This window comes from Myxocyprinus asiaticus, chromosome 31 (assembly GCF_019703515.2).
Source record: "Myxocyprinus asiaticus isolate MX2 ecotype Aquarium Trade chromosome 31, UBuf_Myxa_2, whole genome shotgun sequence".
In the NCBI taxonomy this organism is placed as follows: domain Eukaryota; kingdom Metazoa; phylum Chordata; class Actinopteri; order Cypriniformes; family Catostomidae; genus Myxocyprinus; species Myxocyprinus asiaticus.
In genome coordinates, this window is record NC_059374.1 from 26,894,412 (window position 1) to 26,911,688 (window position 17,277).

At 36.7% G+C, this 17,277-nt stretch overlaps 1 protein-coding gene across 1 annotated transcript in view; it reads left to right on the plus strand.

Moving 5' to 3' along the window:
• Window positions 1-13,120: 13,120 nt before the first annotated feature.
• The window catches only part of LOC127422540 (uncharacterized), a 33,876-nt gene continuing 29,719 nt past the window's right edge, over window positions 13,121-17,277 (plus strand). Inside the window, exon 1 of the mRNA XM_051666147.1 lies at window positions 13,121-13,214. Within this exon, the coding sequence (XP_051522107.1) occupies window positions 13,187-13,214 (28 nt within the window). The 5' untranslated portion in view covers window positions 13,121-13,186. The remainder of the gene's footprint in view (window positions 13,215-17,277) is intronic.

A 17,277-nucleotide genomic window follows, 5' to 3' on the forward strand; every position in this document is an offset into this window, starting at 1 on the left:
TCACATCCAACTTTTTACTCATAACAGTGTAAAAGCGCCCTCTGTCTGCTCATATGAATGTAACACATTATAGGAAAGTGCTTCATTGCTGTTCAAACTTTTCTCGGATTGCATCATTTATATGTATAAATGTTTTCCAACTGAACAGACCAAATATTAAATGAAACAAATGACAATAAAATTCAAAGTAATCTCTTCAGTAATCAAAATACTTTTTGAATGTAACTGTATTCTGTATTATCTAAATTGTAACTGTAGTGGAATACAGTTACTTATATTTTGTATTTTAAATACATCATCCCATTACATGTATTCCGTTACTCCCCAACCCTGATTATGAGTTACTGATTTAGGGAGTACTACTATGATGTATCTATGATGTACTAGATTGTATATCTAATATAATACTTTAATATATAATTTTTTCAACATTGCGGCAATAAAAATATCCTGACCATCTTTTTTCACATTGCGGTAATGAGAATTGGGTAACTGGGTAAGAATGTGTCATGAAAATAATGTCACAATGTAAAAAATCCTAATGGCCTTAACACTAGGTTTAATTTTTGTATATGTAAAATATAATACTTATTTGTTTCTTTTGATTTTGGAGTAAAATAGTTTCATGAAAATAACCCATATGACTTTCTTTCATGTACCACAAAAGGAGTTGTTAGGCAGTATGTTAGTCTCAGTCACCATTCACTTTCACTAAATCTTTTTTTGCAAGCAAATGGTGACTGAGGCTGTCATTCTGCCTATCATCTCCTTTTGTGTTCCATGGAAGAAAAAAGTTATAAGGGTTTGGAACAACTTGAGGGTGAGTAAATGATGACATAATTTTCATTTTTGGGTTAACTATCCCTTATACTTTGTTTGCTGGTTCCCACATGGCAAATATAGTTTGAAAATACACACACATCCTAAAAAAAAAAATAGTTTTACTGGCACAAAACATTAATATAGTCAATTCGACTTTGTTACATGAGCTTTTAGTACACTTGCTCATTCCCTTTTCTTTCAGGGTCTTCTGGAGGTGGGCATCTGCTGAATCACAAACAGTCAAGGATGAATGCTGACCCCTATCGCATCAAGAACGCACCCCCACAGTATGACTCAGATTATGTTGTTAATAAGAAATTGGGTCTCGATGTCAAGACTGCTCACTTCTTTTGCAGGATTAAACCCACGCTTGGTTCTCTTACCTTCCCAAGCCTGCAGAACTACAGCCCATCAGGTCAGATTCAACTTCCAGAACTGTCAACATTAGTACAGCTACTCTGGCCAAAAGTAAATGACAATAATATGGAAAATTGTGGCAGAGATGTGACCTTCACATATCTGGAATCACTGTAGTTTGACCAAGGCTAAGCAATGCTTTCTCAGCCAACTCCAGAAGCCAGATTTATGGCTGTGTATGCATGATTTACAGACACAACTATTGGTGACTAATACGAGCTTGCAAATGAAAATGCACGTTAATCAATATTAACACTGCAGAGGCCAACATCTAAAAATGATTACCAGGATATGAGCAGTTCGAAGTGTGCCTTGGTTTGGAGGTGCTCGGGTATGTTGGCATATGCTCCCAAAGATTTATCAATGGATTGTTTGAGGCGTGACTGTCAGCCGATTGCAAACTATAATATCTGTGGCATATAGGCCTACAGTAAGTGTTCCTATCCCAATTAAAATTCCCAAAACTACCATTCACTGTGCTTTCCAGGGTCTCAGAGTGAATATACTCAGTATATCATACTTGTCTCTCAGTTAGCTAAGTATGCAGACAGCAATGCCTCAGTCAAAACATTTCAATACAGGTGTAAAATCATGGTGTGCTAAGTAAGCTGTGTGTTGAGGTGTTTTAATGGTTGTGGGTTCAGGTAATAAAAATACACACCGTTGCAGTAAATGTATCATTGAGAAATTAAAGGGAGGAAAACCATTGGACTTTTAAATAGCTCAAAACGAACTTCTTTTTCCCTCGTTTATACTGCCATCTTGTGGAAATTAACGACATTAATATATAAACGAGTTCACAACTTCTCCCATATAGCAAAAAAGACCACCTGATCCAAGACAAACGAGGACGACAAAATAAAAATGAGAACTAAACGATCGCGTGGTGTGTCTAGTTTAGTCTACATTAATAATAAAAATAAAAAAATTATATATATATATATATATATATATATATATATATATATATATATATATATATATATATATCCATGTGATCAGTAAAACTACGTAGTTAAAGATTTAATTTTGTCTGCTTGAAGTAAGGGATTTTATTTTTTTTCCCTTCAACAAACGAACGTAGTAAGCCTAAATAAATTTACACACACAATTAACTCATTTATCGATTAATTTAAGCACGCTGCCATGTGTATTACTTAACGTCTAAGTACTAAAGTAAAAGAAAGAGCCAAATGCATTAGTAGCCTATAACTAAATACACCAGTGAATTAGGAAACATTAGGATAAAATGCGTCCAAATGGATTTGTTTGGATTTTGAACAGCACGACACCTCACGCGCAGAATACTATACATTTATCGTCAAGTTTTGACGCAGCTCCGAGTGAAATAAAGTAAACCAGCTCTTCCAGGGACTGTAAGGTAAATTATAAAGATTTGATATATAATACAGATATCTCACTAGAACATCCAGGTCTTCGTATCACTGTCGTTTCTTCTGGATTTCTTGGCAACGTCTGTCGTCTAGACAGCGCGAGTACTTGTCGACGTACACTACAGAATGGGCAATTTATTGGAGAGGACCATTGGATTGTTTTGGCAACTTCTGAAATGTCTTGCAACACCCAAACAATAGTATTTTAAGAGGCTGAACATTGTGTCACTGCCAGATTTTGTTGTCTTCTATATATATATATATATATATATATACAGTACTGTGCAAAAGTTTTAGGCACTTGTGTAAAATGTTGCATAGTGAGGATGTCTTCAAAAATAATGCCATAAATAGTTTTCATTGATCAGTTAACCTCATGCAAAGACCAGTAAACATATAAAAGCTAACTCAATATTTCGTGTGACCACCTTTGCCTTAAAAACAACACCAATTCTCCTAGGTACACCTGGACACAGTTTTTCTTGGTTGTTGGCAGATAGGATGTTCCAAGCTTCTTGGAGAATTTGCCACAGATCTTCTACCTATTTAGGCTGTCTCAATTGCTTCTGTCTCTTCACATAATCCAGACTGACTCGATGTTCAGTTGGGGGGCTTTGTGGCGGCCATGCCATTTGTTGCAGGGCTCCCTGTTTTTCTATTCTATTTTATTTGCAAAAGGAATGTTTAGGAGTCTAAAATTTATATTTCCTATGTACACACTAAAGCTGAAGATACAGTGCATCCGGAAAGTATTCACAGCACTTCACTTTTTCCACATTTTGTTATGTTACAGCCTTATTCCAAAATGGATTAAATTCATTATTTTCCTGAAAATTCTACAAACAATACCCCATAATGACAACATAAAAGAAGTTTGTTTGAAATCTTTGCAAATTTATTAAAAATAAAAAACGAAAAACATTAGTATTCACAGCCTTTGCCATAACACTCAAAATTGAGCTCAGGTGCATCCTGTTTCCACTGATCATCCTTGAGACGTTTCTACAACTTGATTGGAGTCCACCTGTGGTAAATTCAGTTGATTGGACATGATTTGGAAAGGCACACACCTGTCTATATAAGGTCCCACAGTTAACAGTATATGTCAGAGCACATACCAAGCCATGAAGTCCAAGGAATTGTCTGTAGACCTCCGAGACAGTATTGTATCGAGTCACAGATCTGGATAAGGGTACAGAAAAATTTCTGCTGCATTGAAGGTCCCAATGAGCACAGTGGCTCATAGCACCATCATCCGTAAATGGAAGAAGTTTGGAACCACCAGGACTCTTCCTAGAGCTGGCCGCCCGGCCAAACTGAGCGATCGGGGGAGAAGGGCCTTAGTCAGGGAGGTGACCAAGAACCCGATGGTCACTCTGACAGAGCTCCAGCATTTCTCTGTGGAGAAAGGAGAACCTTCCAGAAGAACAACCATCTCTGCAGCTCTCCACCAATCAGGCCTGTATGGTAGAGTGGCCAGACAGAAGCCACTCCTCAGTAAAAGGCACATGACAGCCTGCCTGGAGTTTGCCAAAAGGCACCTGAAGGACTCTCAGACCATGAGAAAAAAAGATTGAACTCTTTGGCCTGAATGGCAAGCATCATGTCTGGAGGAAACCAGGCACCCCCCATATCATCTGGCCAATACCATCCCTACAGTGAAGCATGGTGGTTGCAGCATCATGCTGTGGGGATGTTTTTCAGCGGCAGAAACTGGGAGACTAGTCAGGATCGAGGGAAAGATGAATGCAGCAATGTACAGAGACATCCTTGATGAAAACCTGCTCTGCACCTCAGACTGGGGCGAGGGTTCATCTTCCAACAGGACAACGACCCTAAGCACACAGCCAAGATAACAAAGGTGTGGCTACGGGACAACTCTGTGAATGTCCTTGAGTGGCCCAGCCAGAGACCAGACTTGAACCCGATTGAACATCTCTGGAGAGATCTGAAAATGGCTGTGCACCGACGCTCCCCATCCAACCTGATGGAGCTTGAGAGGTCCTGCAAAGAAGAATGGGACAAACTGCCCAAAAATAGGTGTGCCAAGCTTGTAGCATCATACTCAAAAAGACTTGAGGCTGTAATTGGTGCTTCAACAAAGTATTGAGCAAAGGCTGTGAATACTTGTGTGTGGTGTGTGGGGTTTTTTTCTTTTTTTTTTTTTTTTTTTTTTTAAATATATATAAATAAATTTGCAAAGATTTCAAAAACTTCTTTCACGTTGTCATTATGGGGTATTGTTTGTAGAATTGAGGAAAATAATTAATTGAATCCATTTTGGAATAAGGCTGTAACATAACAAAATGTGGAAAAAGTGAAGCGATGTGAATACTTTCCAGATGCACTGTATGCAGTAAATAACCATCGTAAGACAAATGTTTTTGTGAAACATCTTATGTGCCTAAGACTTTTGCATAGTACTGTATAAAATATGAAGATATAAGATCAGAATAACATTACAGGAGAGCTTATTTAGAAAATATTTTGCACCATGTGGAGTCATGGTAATTTAATATAATTCAAAAAGATTTTTTTTTGTAGAATTTCTCTCCTTAGTGTTGATCAAACAAAATATGTTCTTATTCCCAGCTGTCAGAATATATATTTGTTATTCTCATTGCCAGCTGTCAGTTAACTGATGTTTAAACAACAGCACACCATGAAAAAAAAAAGAGATAAGAAAAAAAAAAGAGAGAATATGCAATGAAATAGCACAAAATCTAAATCTCTCCATCTTTGCCCAGGTTAGACATGGATATAATACAATGATGTGTAGCATGTGTGTGTGACAAAGGAAGGAAAGGGGATGAGTCACTCTTGTGAGTCATTAGTTCTGTGGGTACAGCACCAGCAAAATCTGTGTGTTTTGTGGGAGAGAGAAATTTAAGATGTAGGGATGCACAGATAATCAGTGCTGAGATATTGATTTCATGACTTCCTATTCATATATGAATATGGTATACAAAATGTGATTTGGAAAAAGCAATTAGTAAAGTAACCACCAACAAGGATGGCTTAATAAAAGACTACAGTCAATTTTAAATCAGAATGAGCTGAAATACACCAATCCTAAATGTAACCCATACAAGAAAACCTACATTGCAACAAAAGAATGAGAGCTGGAGAAACTATGGAGACGTAAACCTCTCATCCATAATTAAAAGCCACAACTGTATGAATTAGATATGAAATTGAGAGAAAAAGCAAGCTTGGAGTTACATTATACATTTGTAGAGTGACAACATGTCAACAAGTAGAGGGAGGACAAATAATCATGATCTTCACACCAGCTTGTGTGTTTGGTGTTTTTGTTTATATGACATGAACATGGAGCTCTCATTTGTAGAATTGATATGTCATATAATGGCAGCAGCAGAATCAGGGAGCTGGTATATCTTCTCTGCCTACGTAAGAAAACGTTTGCTCTAGCACATTCATGACTCACAAATCTGCAGCTGCAGACCCCAGCATACATAAACCTAGAACGCACAAGCATATTGAACCAATAGAGTTAAAGAGAATATCTCATAATTAACAGATGTAACAGACAACTGTTTTGAAGGCTGTTGCTAAAAACAGCATTTGAAATCAGTTTTTACATAAATCTTAAGAGTTCAGAATTATTATTTTTTAATGATTAAATTTTTTCATGTTTTGATTAGGGCAATCTTCAGTTTTTGGAAACTGTGTCATAGAAGTATTCCAAAAATTATTTAATTGCACTTATGTACAGCTTAAACATATGAATTTACGAGATGTATGAGATGAATGTTATGAGATGTATGCAATTGTTCATTTTAAAAATATAATTTTTCATTATTGAAAAAATTGTATCCTGCACCAACTGAGAAATTGAAGAAAAGATTTCAATATAACAGTGAAGTTTGATGAATATTTATAAAATGGCACTTCATAACAGGTCTCTGTTGAATTGTTTATTGGAGCTGTAGACACAAACGATGAATTGAGATGACAAAAGTGCTTTTCATGGTAAAATAAGTCTCGATACTCGATGATGCTTTTCCCAGATCTGTTCCACTGTGTGCTGGCCCCTGGAGAATAGGTTAAGATGAAAGACTGATGCATTTCCCTGAAGCCTGAGATGTGGCTTTGCATCCGCCTTTGTTTTACGCTCCTTAACGCATTGCTAGTGACGCATTCTGTAAGCTTTTAATTTCATTTTCACCACTGCAGCGTTTTAAACATGTATGTAGTGAGAAAACATTATTGAGTCAATGCACTTTAATGCATGCTACCATTTCACCACTCACTAAATGAGTGAGTCAGCCCAAAGGTTTTTGTAGTCAGGCAGTGAGTCATTAGCAAATCTTTTATATATTTATTTATTTATGTATTTTTTGGAAAGAGCTGTCTGATTTATGAGACAAGCCAATAACACCTACACCAGCCCAGGATGACATTCTTTCGAGAAACTCTCTGCATAGAAAATGTGATGACTAAAAGAAAACTTGTGGGCAGTAAGGGCCAAAAGTCACGGGAATATGTGTGTCATTGAATGAAGGCATGTGTAATGTCATTTCATATATAAACAGGGACAAATTGCTGGGTATCTTTTAAAGTGTTCTGTGGTGGATGAGAATACACTCTAGTGCTATAGGCTGTGTAAGTTGTGGCATCATTAGATGGCTTTCCAGTAGTAAGTACAACCGAAAAATATAAATCTTGTTGCATTATGAATAGATAAAAGGTTTTTAAGCTAAATATAAGAAACATGTAACATTTTGGTGTTGCACAACTTTAAAAGTCTCTAAGCAGTTTCTAAGAAAATATTTAGGTGCTTACAATTTATTTTAGAAACAAATATGATTTATGTGGAATACTTGGGTACTTAAAGTAATACTCTGGGTTCAAAGCAAGTTAAGCTCAATTGACAGCATTTGTGGCATAATGTTGATTACCACAAAAATTTATTTTAACTCGTCCCTCTTTTTCTTAAAAAAAAAGAAGTTAAAGGCACTTACAGTGGAAGGGATTGGGGCCAATTCGTAAACGTTAAAATACTCACGTTTCAATAGTATAGCCACAAGATGCAAACAATATGCGTGTTAACATGATTTTAGTGTCATAAAATCACATACTAACCTTTTCTGTGTAAATTTATAGCCAATTTTGCAACTTCGTTGTTGTTGACACAACAGCGTAAACTCTAAAAAGACCATAAAAAAACAACCTATTCTCTTCCATTATATACGTGCTTCACTGTGACCTCAATTTTTCTTTTACTTTTATTTAATTTTTGGTTTAGAAAAGGAGAGACATGTTGAAAATCATTTTTGTGGTAATCAAAATTATGCCACAAATGCTGTCGATTAAGCTTAACTTGTTTTGAACCTGGAATATTCCTTTAAAAACCACCACAGTTAAGAAAAAGCATAAGAAGAAATTAAACAGCTATCATATTTTATGAGTGGCAGCAGCAGAATCATGAGGGCTTAAGATTTATTTGGAAACAAATATGATTTATTTGGAATATGTTTGTACTTTAAGACCACCACAGCGATTACAGTACAGATAAAGCACAAAAAGAAATGAAATACAGCTACAGTATCATCTCATTTTATTTACACGTTATTTATATACAATCATATTTACTCTATGTATACACTCACTGAGCACTTTATTAGGAACACTATGGTCCTAATAAAGTGCACGATGTGGTCTTCTTCTGTTGTAGCCCATCCGCCTCATGGTTTGACGTGTTGTGCATTCTGAGATGCTATTCTGCTCACTACAATTGTACAGAGTGGTTATCTGAGATACCATAGCCTTTCTGTCAGCTCGAACCAGTCTGGCCATTCTCTGTTGACCTCTCTCATCAACAAGGCATTTCCGTCCACAGAACTGCCACCCACTGGATGTTTTTTCACCATTCTAAGTAAACTCTAGAGACTGTTGTGCATGAAAATCCCAGGAGATCAGCAGTTACAGAAATACTCAAACCAGCTCATCTGGCACCAACAATCACACCAGGTCGAAATCACTGAGATCACATTTTTCCCCCATTCTGATGGTAGATGTGAACATTAACTGAAGCTCCTGACCCATATCTGCTTGATTTTATGCATTGCACTGCTGCCACACGATTGGCTGATTATATAATCACATGAATAAGTAGGTGTAGGTGTTTCTAATAAAGTGCTCAGTGAGTGTAAGTTATGACTGTTACCAACTGAGTTCTATATGATTGCTATTACACATGAAACACTAAAAAAACTGTATTATTTAGCAGGTTTCCCAGCAAACATCAAATGGTGCAAGGCAAGCTTGCAGTCCTCTGTCTTGTAAGTTTAATAAAGCATCAACTTTGCATCATATCAAATAATGCAACAGGTGTCTTACATGTTGTCTGCAATAAACCACATGTCAATACATTTCAGATAGATATATCTCAGAGAGAGCATGTTCTGCATCAGAAGGTGAACTGCACCATATCTGTGTGAGGAATGCCTCAGTGCAGTTCAATTTATGCCACGGCTGAGGAGAAGTGAAAGAGGGGGAATTGGGGATTAGGAGAGGCAGAGATGGAGAGAGAATACTGATGAGTGACTGATAGGGGAGGAGGAGGCAGAGTTCTGCAGGTGGATGCCAAGCCCCGTAGAGCCTCTCTGACAGATGCTATTGCTACATGATGGGGAACCGGGCAAGCCTGCTCAGGGTGCATGGTAGCAGCAAAGAGGCATGTTGGGAGATGGTGGTTTGGAAAAAGGAAACATAAGTCACAGAGGGAGTGGGTAGAGACCAAGGCAAGGGAACATGCTGCAGTAGGCCAGAGACTGTGGCAAAGCAAGAGAGATCTGGAGGGATGGAGGTAAGGTTAAAAGGAGCTCTCAATGACATAGTACTATTTCGTATTTAGTTCACAAAACGAATTATGCCCTGCTTGAGGTGATGGGAATCAATGGGTGCCTTTGGATCAGCATGACCATGATTGCTTCAGAGTGCACATCTTTTATTAATGGCGCTTTCATAAGTTTGTATAGCTCATGCTGGGTTTCATGCTGTCTCTCTCTTTTTTTTTTCTTTTTTTTTTTTTTAAACATGCACAGTTCATAGCTACGGGAGAATCTTTAAAAATGTCTGAGAAGATAGAAGAGAATGGGGAATAAAGTTTGCTGGGTTAAAAGCAAACCAGACTGATCAAAATTGAATCAGCAGAGTCCTCTTCAGCATAAATAATAAACAACCCTGGTGCATACAGTACATTGTGAGTATAACTGATGTTGAAATTAGCATGAAGCTCTCAACATACTTAATTTCATTCAACATACTAAAGTAATTCTTCGTGTGATTTCAAATTCTGGATGTCTTGTAGCCTGCAGCTGGTGAGCAGTTTTTAACACCAGCAAACTAAACTTAAAAAAGATATAGGATTTTTTGACCATGAACAGTTATTAGAAAAAAAATATGTCTGAATTTCCCCTGTTTGAGTATAATTCATGTTTAATTTAGCATGACGTTACCTACAGTGTTGGGTGTAATCTAGTAACAAAGTGATTAATTACTGTAATCAAATTACTTTTTAGTACAAAAAATTATGTTGCACACATTTTTGAAAATGTGAATTTTATTTTTTACATTTTGAATATCTGATTTCAAACTCTAGTATACAGATTACAGTTACTGACTTTCAATTAAGATAATTTTAATCTCTTTACTTGGGTTACACACATTTCTAAAATAATATGAATACATTTTAAATGTTCATCTGTTTGTGTTTTGTGACAGTTTCGTGAAGGACGTGCATCCGTTAATGAGTCAACATACAAGGAGGGAATATACAAATTATTCTGAATTAATTAAGCATAAAAACAAAAGCTTTTCTTTGCGTGTTTTAGAAAGTAACTTAAAAGTATTTAGTAATGTGATTACTTTTTTAATCAGTGAAGGGTTGTACATTTTAGGGTTTTAATTAGTCATTTGTAGTGATTTTTTTTTTCTTTTGTTTTGAGTAACTTACTGGTTGCCTAGTGTGACGAGGAGGAGGGTGGGGCCAGGCCGTGCACGCCCGGCCCCAGCCTCCTCCTCGTCACACCTACATAATTTATAAAAGGCATTTTCAGAATCAGTATCAGAATGAGCGTTATTGCCAAGTATGCTTTCACATACAAGAAATTTGTCTTGGTGACAGAAGCTTCCAGTGCACAAAAAATACAACAACAAGACAGAGATAATAAAAAAAATAGAATAAAAATAAAAATAAGTGAATAGAAATATATAGTATATATAAAAATACACAATAAGACAAAATCAGTTATATAATCAAATACAAATCAGTTATATACAAATGCAAGGGAATGTAATGTGCAGAAGAGGTAGGATATGTTAAATAAATATAAAAGACTAAGCTGGTTATTGCACATGATTATTGCTCAATGGAGCAGTTTTAACTGTTCATGAGATGGATAGCCTGAGGAAAAAAACTGTTCTTGTGCCTGATGGTTCTGGTGCTCAGTTCTCTAGTGCCAGCCATAAGGCAACAGTTCAAAGAGGTAGTGGGCTGGGTGATTTTAAGTGTCATTCCAAATTCTGTAATTCAATTTGCCAGTAGCTCAAGCTGATAAGCAGTTTTTAAAGAGCACCTGTTATGGTTTTTCAAATATTACCTTTCATGTAATGTGTTATATAGCTGTTTGTGAATGTAAAAAAGTCTGCAAAGTTTCAAAAATCAAAGTGCATGACAAATGTGCACTTATTTGACTCCCAAAAGAAAGAACCGATTCTGAACACCTGAAACGAGTCCTTAGTAATTCCAGACTTCCTGTACTAACCTACATCATTTGGTAACAAAAAACCCGCCTCTGGTCTTCATTGGCTGCTCGCGAACAGCTTTGACCCGCCCTCAAACACTACACTAAGCGGTAGACCAATCACAACAGACTGGGACATCTGACCAATCAGAGCAGAGTAGGCTCTCTGAAAGGAGTTTAGAATGAATCCTTAGAACGGATCATTGAACGAGTCGTTTTTGACATTGGGAAAAAAATGGTAATGCTGCCATTTAAATTATGAGTTTATTAAAGTGTTTTTTGACCTTGGATGCATGTAAATCTATTGTATGAGACGTTTAAAACAAAATTAGGCACGTTTAAAAACCATAATAGGTCCTCTTTAACAACACCAACAAATTAAACTTAGAAGAAATATAACATTTTGTGGCCATAGACTCTACTAAAGATGTTCCAAAAGACTTCTAAATATCCCCCATTTATATAAAAAATAGACAGAAAAAAGAGATAAAGTCATACCAAAATAAAGTTTATACCAGAACTGTCATAAAAGGTAGGCCTATAAAGTAAATCAGACATTCATTTTTTTTTTTTAAAAGAAGTACAATTTTCTCTTCAAGTGTCCAATGTCCTTATTATTAGTCATATTTCCAAATACATTATAATCACATTCAAACCTGTATCCTTTTGCATTAATTTTAATAAGACTGGCAATATTGTGAACAAAAAACATTTATATTGTTTTGGATCAGTTATACAACTAAGCACAAGGTTTAAATTGAATTAGTGGTCTATCTATACTGTTTATGATGCCCAAAAGAGGCCTAATGTCAGAATTAGGTGGCATACTTGGTGGAAACCACAGGTGATTCACCAGGGACACACGTAACTTCAATCAAAGGTACAAGGACACAAATGAGACAAAATAAATCCAAGTGTCAGGGAAGAGGTGAATGAGGTGGTTGTGTATGTGTGGGCGATCGTGTTTAGCAGAGAGTGGGATCAGGAGAGAGTGGGTGGAAGTGACAAGAGAGGAGAGAAAGTGATAGGGAATGTAAGAGGGATTGGCATTGCTGATGAGAGTTGCAAACCAATTGGTGTGAGGTGAATCAGTGAGCAAATCTACATGATGATAGGTCACATGGCATGTTGAGCAAACATCCCCACACTATTCCCAATCCCAATCTGTGAATACCTAATTGTTAATCTATTGTTTATTTGATAATCAGGATATAGACTTGATTATAGGATATAACTCTTCACAGCTGAATGAGAAGAATGCCGGTTATGCCTTATACCGTATGTAAGGTATATCTTTTTTTAGTATAAAAACAATCAAAGCAGTCGTTGTTATGATTGCCACTGATAGCCTATGAATGTTTGCATAAAATCACAGGAAGGTATACACAGTAGGAAGGTTTTTTCCCCCCTGAACTGCAGATGCATCAGCATCAAAGTATTACCGCTGTGATAAATATGAAAAGAGTATACCCTGTATCATCTCTGGGCCGAGAGTCGTGAGGGTCTTTACGCATTTTGCGTGTGACCCTCTCTATCCAGCGTGCGCAGCCCGTTGACTGCATGTTCTCAGTGACGTCATAGAGCACGTCCGAAGCAGGATGCTGCTGATGTTTTTCAATGAATGAGATCCCCCTCCCAACCGCATTACTATCATCACTACAGGCTGTCTATAAATTGCGAACGACGGGAGAACCCGTTAAATTTCACAAGCGTCATCGACAGCAAACGAGTGAGTGGATACATCCAGCGAAAGACTTTCTAAAGCCATGATAACATGACAACATGCCAGCATATTTTCTCCTGCACAGAGGTAACCAAATATATAGGCTATACTGAAGTTCATAGTTAACGCTGTTACGTTGGTGATGTGTGCTGAGAAGTTTCTTGAGTTGACTGTTTTAACATAAGGTAAGTTACTTTTTTTTTTTTTTTTTTTTTTGGCAACATAACCGGGCAAAACGAGATTAATTTAAAACAAAAACGTTATCATTGTTATTAGCTACGTTAAAAATACATAATTTGCCCTAAAATGAAATGCATTATAAGACCAGGTGTGTGTGAGTGCAAAATGCACTTCTGGCTTTTTTTATTGTATTTCGTCGTGGATGTTAGCGACTGAAAGTTACTGCAGCGTGACTCACTTTTGCGCACATGGGCACTGACAGATCAGCAGCAGCCAGGGAAAGTATTCTAGGTGGTGCGCCAAATCGTGTTAAAATTATTTTTGCCAGAAATATGCTATATGTGGCATGTAGGCTACGCTTAATAAATCTCATATTTCTTCTGTAATGCATTTATAGCGCAAAAGGAGCACATATGTACACCTATTACACCCAGTCGAGTGTTAACACTGATTCCAACGTGGAACGAGTTATGTGTTGGCTCTCGTCTCGAAACGCATGTGTATTAAATCTACTACAAAACATCCACTAAAGCTCTTAAACCGTTTTCATTGTCTCCATGATTCCAGATGTTCTTTCCCGCTGATTCGTGTTATCTAACACTTGTCATTTCCGATTCATTTTATACACTGTTGAGAGGGAAAAAAGACGAGCCATAATCTTACATAGAAGCTCGCTTTAGATCTTATTAATTTTGAATTTACAATATCGTGACACAGATGATGTCAGTCTTGCGTCATTCCTGCGCACACGCTGACGATTTCCAACCGGCCCGTCGGGATCACTCAAAGAGACAGCGCGCGTGCAGCGCATGCGCATCTGTCCATCACCCGCAGTGCGACCCCATGTGGGGGGTATCTGGGAGTGGGACTGGATCTGCGTGAAAAAGAACATTCAGAACTCCCTCCGGATAATCTCCACAGGAGCTTTTCAGGATAGTATTCGGCATGGAAATCACCCTCGTGGTCTTCTCTCCTCACTGACATCATTCGGGGATTACCCCTTATTTCAGAGATGATCATTAATGGAGAGACGGGATATTGTTAACCTACATTACAGTGTTTTAGTACTCAAGACCGGACATGAGACCATATGTGGCCTTGTCATCCCTTCAAAAAAAATAAATAAATAAATAAATAAATAAAATAAATAAATAAATAAAAATAAAATAAAATAAAAAAAGAAGAAAAGAAACGAAAGGGACTAAATTCGTTTTTTTTTTTTTTATTTTATTTATTTATTTATTTTTATTCACGTTTTAAAGTGCAAAGTGTTAAAAGCAACAGCAATTGCTCCTTGAGCGTATCTGAGGATGAGACAGTTAGTGGGACCTTTAAGTTTTAGGTACAGTTAGCCTGTATTTATTGAAAACTTCATATTTTTGAAAACTATTTATTCCCTGCTGTAGCTGTCAAGACCTGATGTTAAAGTACAGTTGTATATCAAAAACGCTTACTTGGCTTAAAATGGATTGAATATAATAATGCAACCTGAAGAAATTGAAAGATAAAGGTTTCAGTTCACTTTCTGCATTAAAAGTTTACATGCAAATCATCATTGTCAGTTAATTTGTTTCCCCCCTTATTTTAGTTATAGTACAGTTATACTGTATTTTGTATATCAGAAATGATTTCTTGGCTTACAATGTATGGAATATAATAGTGCAACTGAAGAAATTGTAAATACATTGAAATTAAAGGTTTCAGTTTACTTACTGCAATAAAAGTTTACATTTAATATATCATTGTCAGCTTGTTTTCAGTTTAGTTATAGTAAAATAATACTGTAGCTATTTTGTATAGCAGAAATGTTAAATTGACTTACAATGAATAGAATATAATAAAACAAAAGCTGGTAGTTTGTATTGCCATGCTAAGCCAAATGAAACTTGCACGTTTAATTTGAGTTTTGTACTGACATATTGTTTACACTGACATAACTGTATTAAAATTGTGTCCACTTAACCTAGGATGTAGCATTTATTTTATTTATATCCTCTACTGGTAATATTGTTTAGCATAAGCATAAGCAAATAATATGAGGTATATTTGATATATGATGAGCTTAGAGTCAATTTAGCTGTTTACACTGTACATTTAACACATTCATTGAGATTGCATTAGGTCTATAAGTCTGAGCCTCCTCTGGTTTCAGTACTCGTACACGGAGCTGGTCTCGACAACAACACTTCTACATTAAAGTAAACTAGAGACGCTTTCAAACAGTCACAAGAACTGAAGGGTCCGTCCAACTGAACGCGTTCTTGCGTTAAAAAAGAGATAGACGCAACGCATTATACAGAGCGCAGGTGTCTCGAGGCGCGCGAATAAAAACCGTGGTTCTCCTGCGCGAGACCCGGAAAAACAGCAACTGACAGTGATTATTTCGTCTTTTAAAATGTTATGCTTACAATATTTTGAACTAGTAATAATTTAATAGGGAATAACGAACAAACATGGATTTGGTAGGGCTGTATTAAACACTGCTGCTACCCAAATGTAAGAAAAATGTCCCCATTTCGTCCCAGTCACAGGCATTCCGTTTCAGCACCATGGATAGCACACCCGCACCAAAGAGAATGGTTCAAGAAACAAATCATTTATTCGGCCCACCCCTATCAGTCAACCAGCAATGTCTATTTTAAGTTTGTGTTGGTACAACATTATTTAATCACTAACACAAAGACAGCCAAGTCTATAGGCCTACTGTTTTTAATCGGGTCACCTAGGCACCAAGCAGAGATCAGATGTAAAGTCAAAATATAAAAACTCAAAGATTTAGTCACTGTTTGAGCAGGGAAATTAACTCTATAAACAGCAATACTGAGTAGCACCACAGCACGGGAAAAAATAAAATAAATAAATAATGACAGCAGGGTCAAACCACCACCACCAGCTAAAATCTTTGGAGTTAGTCAGTCCGATAATCTCCACTGCAATGAATACAGAGTTGTAAAAGTTGGCAATGCCATTATGGACTCTTTGTTGTGTCAATCCAGTCCAGGAAAACTGCTTTTCTGTTTATAGCTGCCATCTGAGACACTTGCTTATTGTTTAGAGTGATTTTTAGACAGTTATTCTTTCTGTGGAGATGTGAGAAAAAAAAAGGTATTTTGTGTGTTACACAAAGCTACTAAGCTTGACGGGCAGAAATAAACCAGTTTACAGCATTTCAACATCATGTTCCAATTTCATTGTAACTGTTGAAATGAAAGTGAATACAAATGTCTAGTGAATTGTAAAACTTCAAAAAGGCAATTTAGTATAACAAAAGGGCTATGTGAAGATACAATAAAGATATACAGTATAATAATTAGGCTACATGGAAAATTCCCAAAGTCAGTTCATCAATACCTTGGCTTTAGACTGCTTACTGCTAAAACCTAAAAGTACAGTAACAGTCTACAGTCATGGCTACTGATGTCTGGCAACCATCCACAGACAATTCAGCCAGTTAAAAAATACTGAGAATCTTTTGAAGTCAACATGGACCTGTTAATACAGTTTTAAGAGCAGTGAACAGTAATCTCTGTCATCTACCCTAGACTCTGTGCTGAATATGTGGACAGTGTCATAGCCAACGAGCCAATCAGGTTAGCTTATCTACCCCCCCCCCCCCCCCCCCCACCACCTGTCTCCATGGTAACCGTGGCATTAGATTGTTACTGTAGCAACAGTACCTCTGGTAACAGTCTACAGCCATGGTCGCTAGGGGGCAGAAACTACAGCAACCTATGTCTTGATTTAGATGTATTAATATTTAGATTTTTTATTCTTTTGTCATTTATCACTTTTTTATTATGTTTATTGTGTTATTTTAGAGTTATGTTTTGTGTTTGTATGGGCTGTACGGCACACTACTCAAAACATTTGTAAGACTGTGTTTACTGGATATGATCAAAAATGGCTCTTTTGGTGAATTAAGTGTAATCATTTGTCCTTCTGTTTTACTGCCTGTGTCATTGCGGTACAT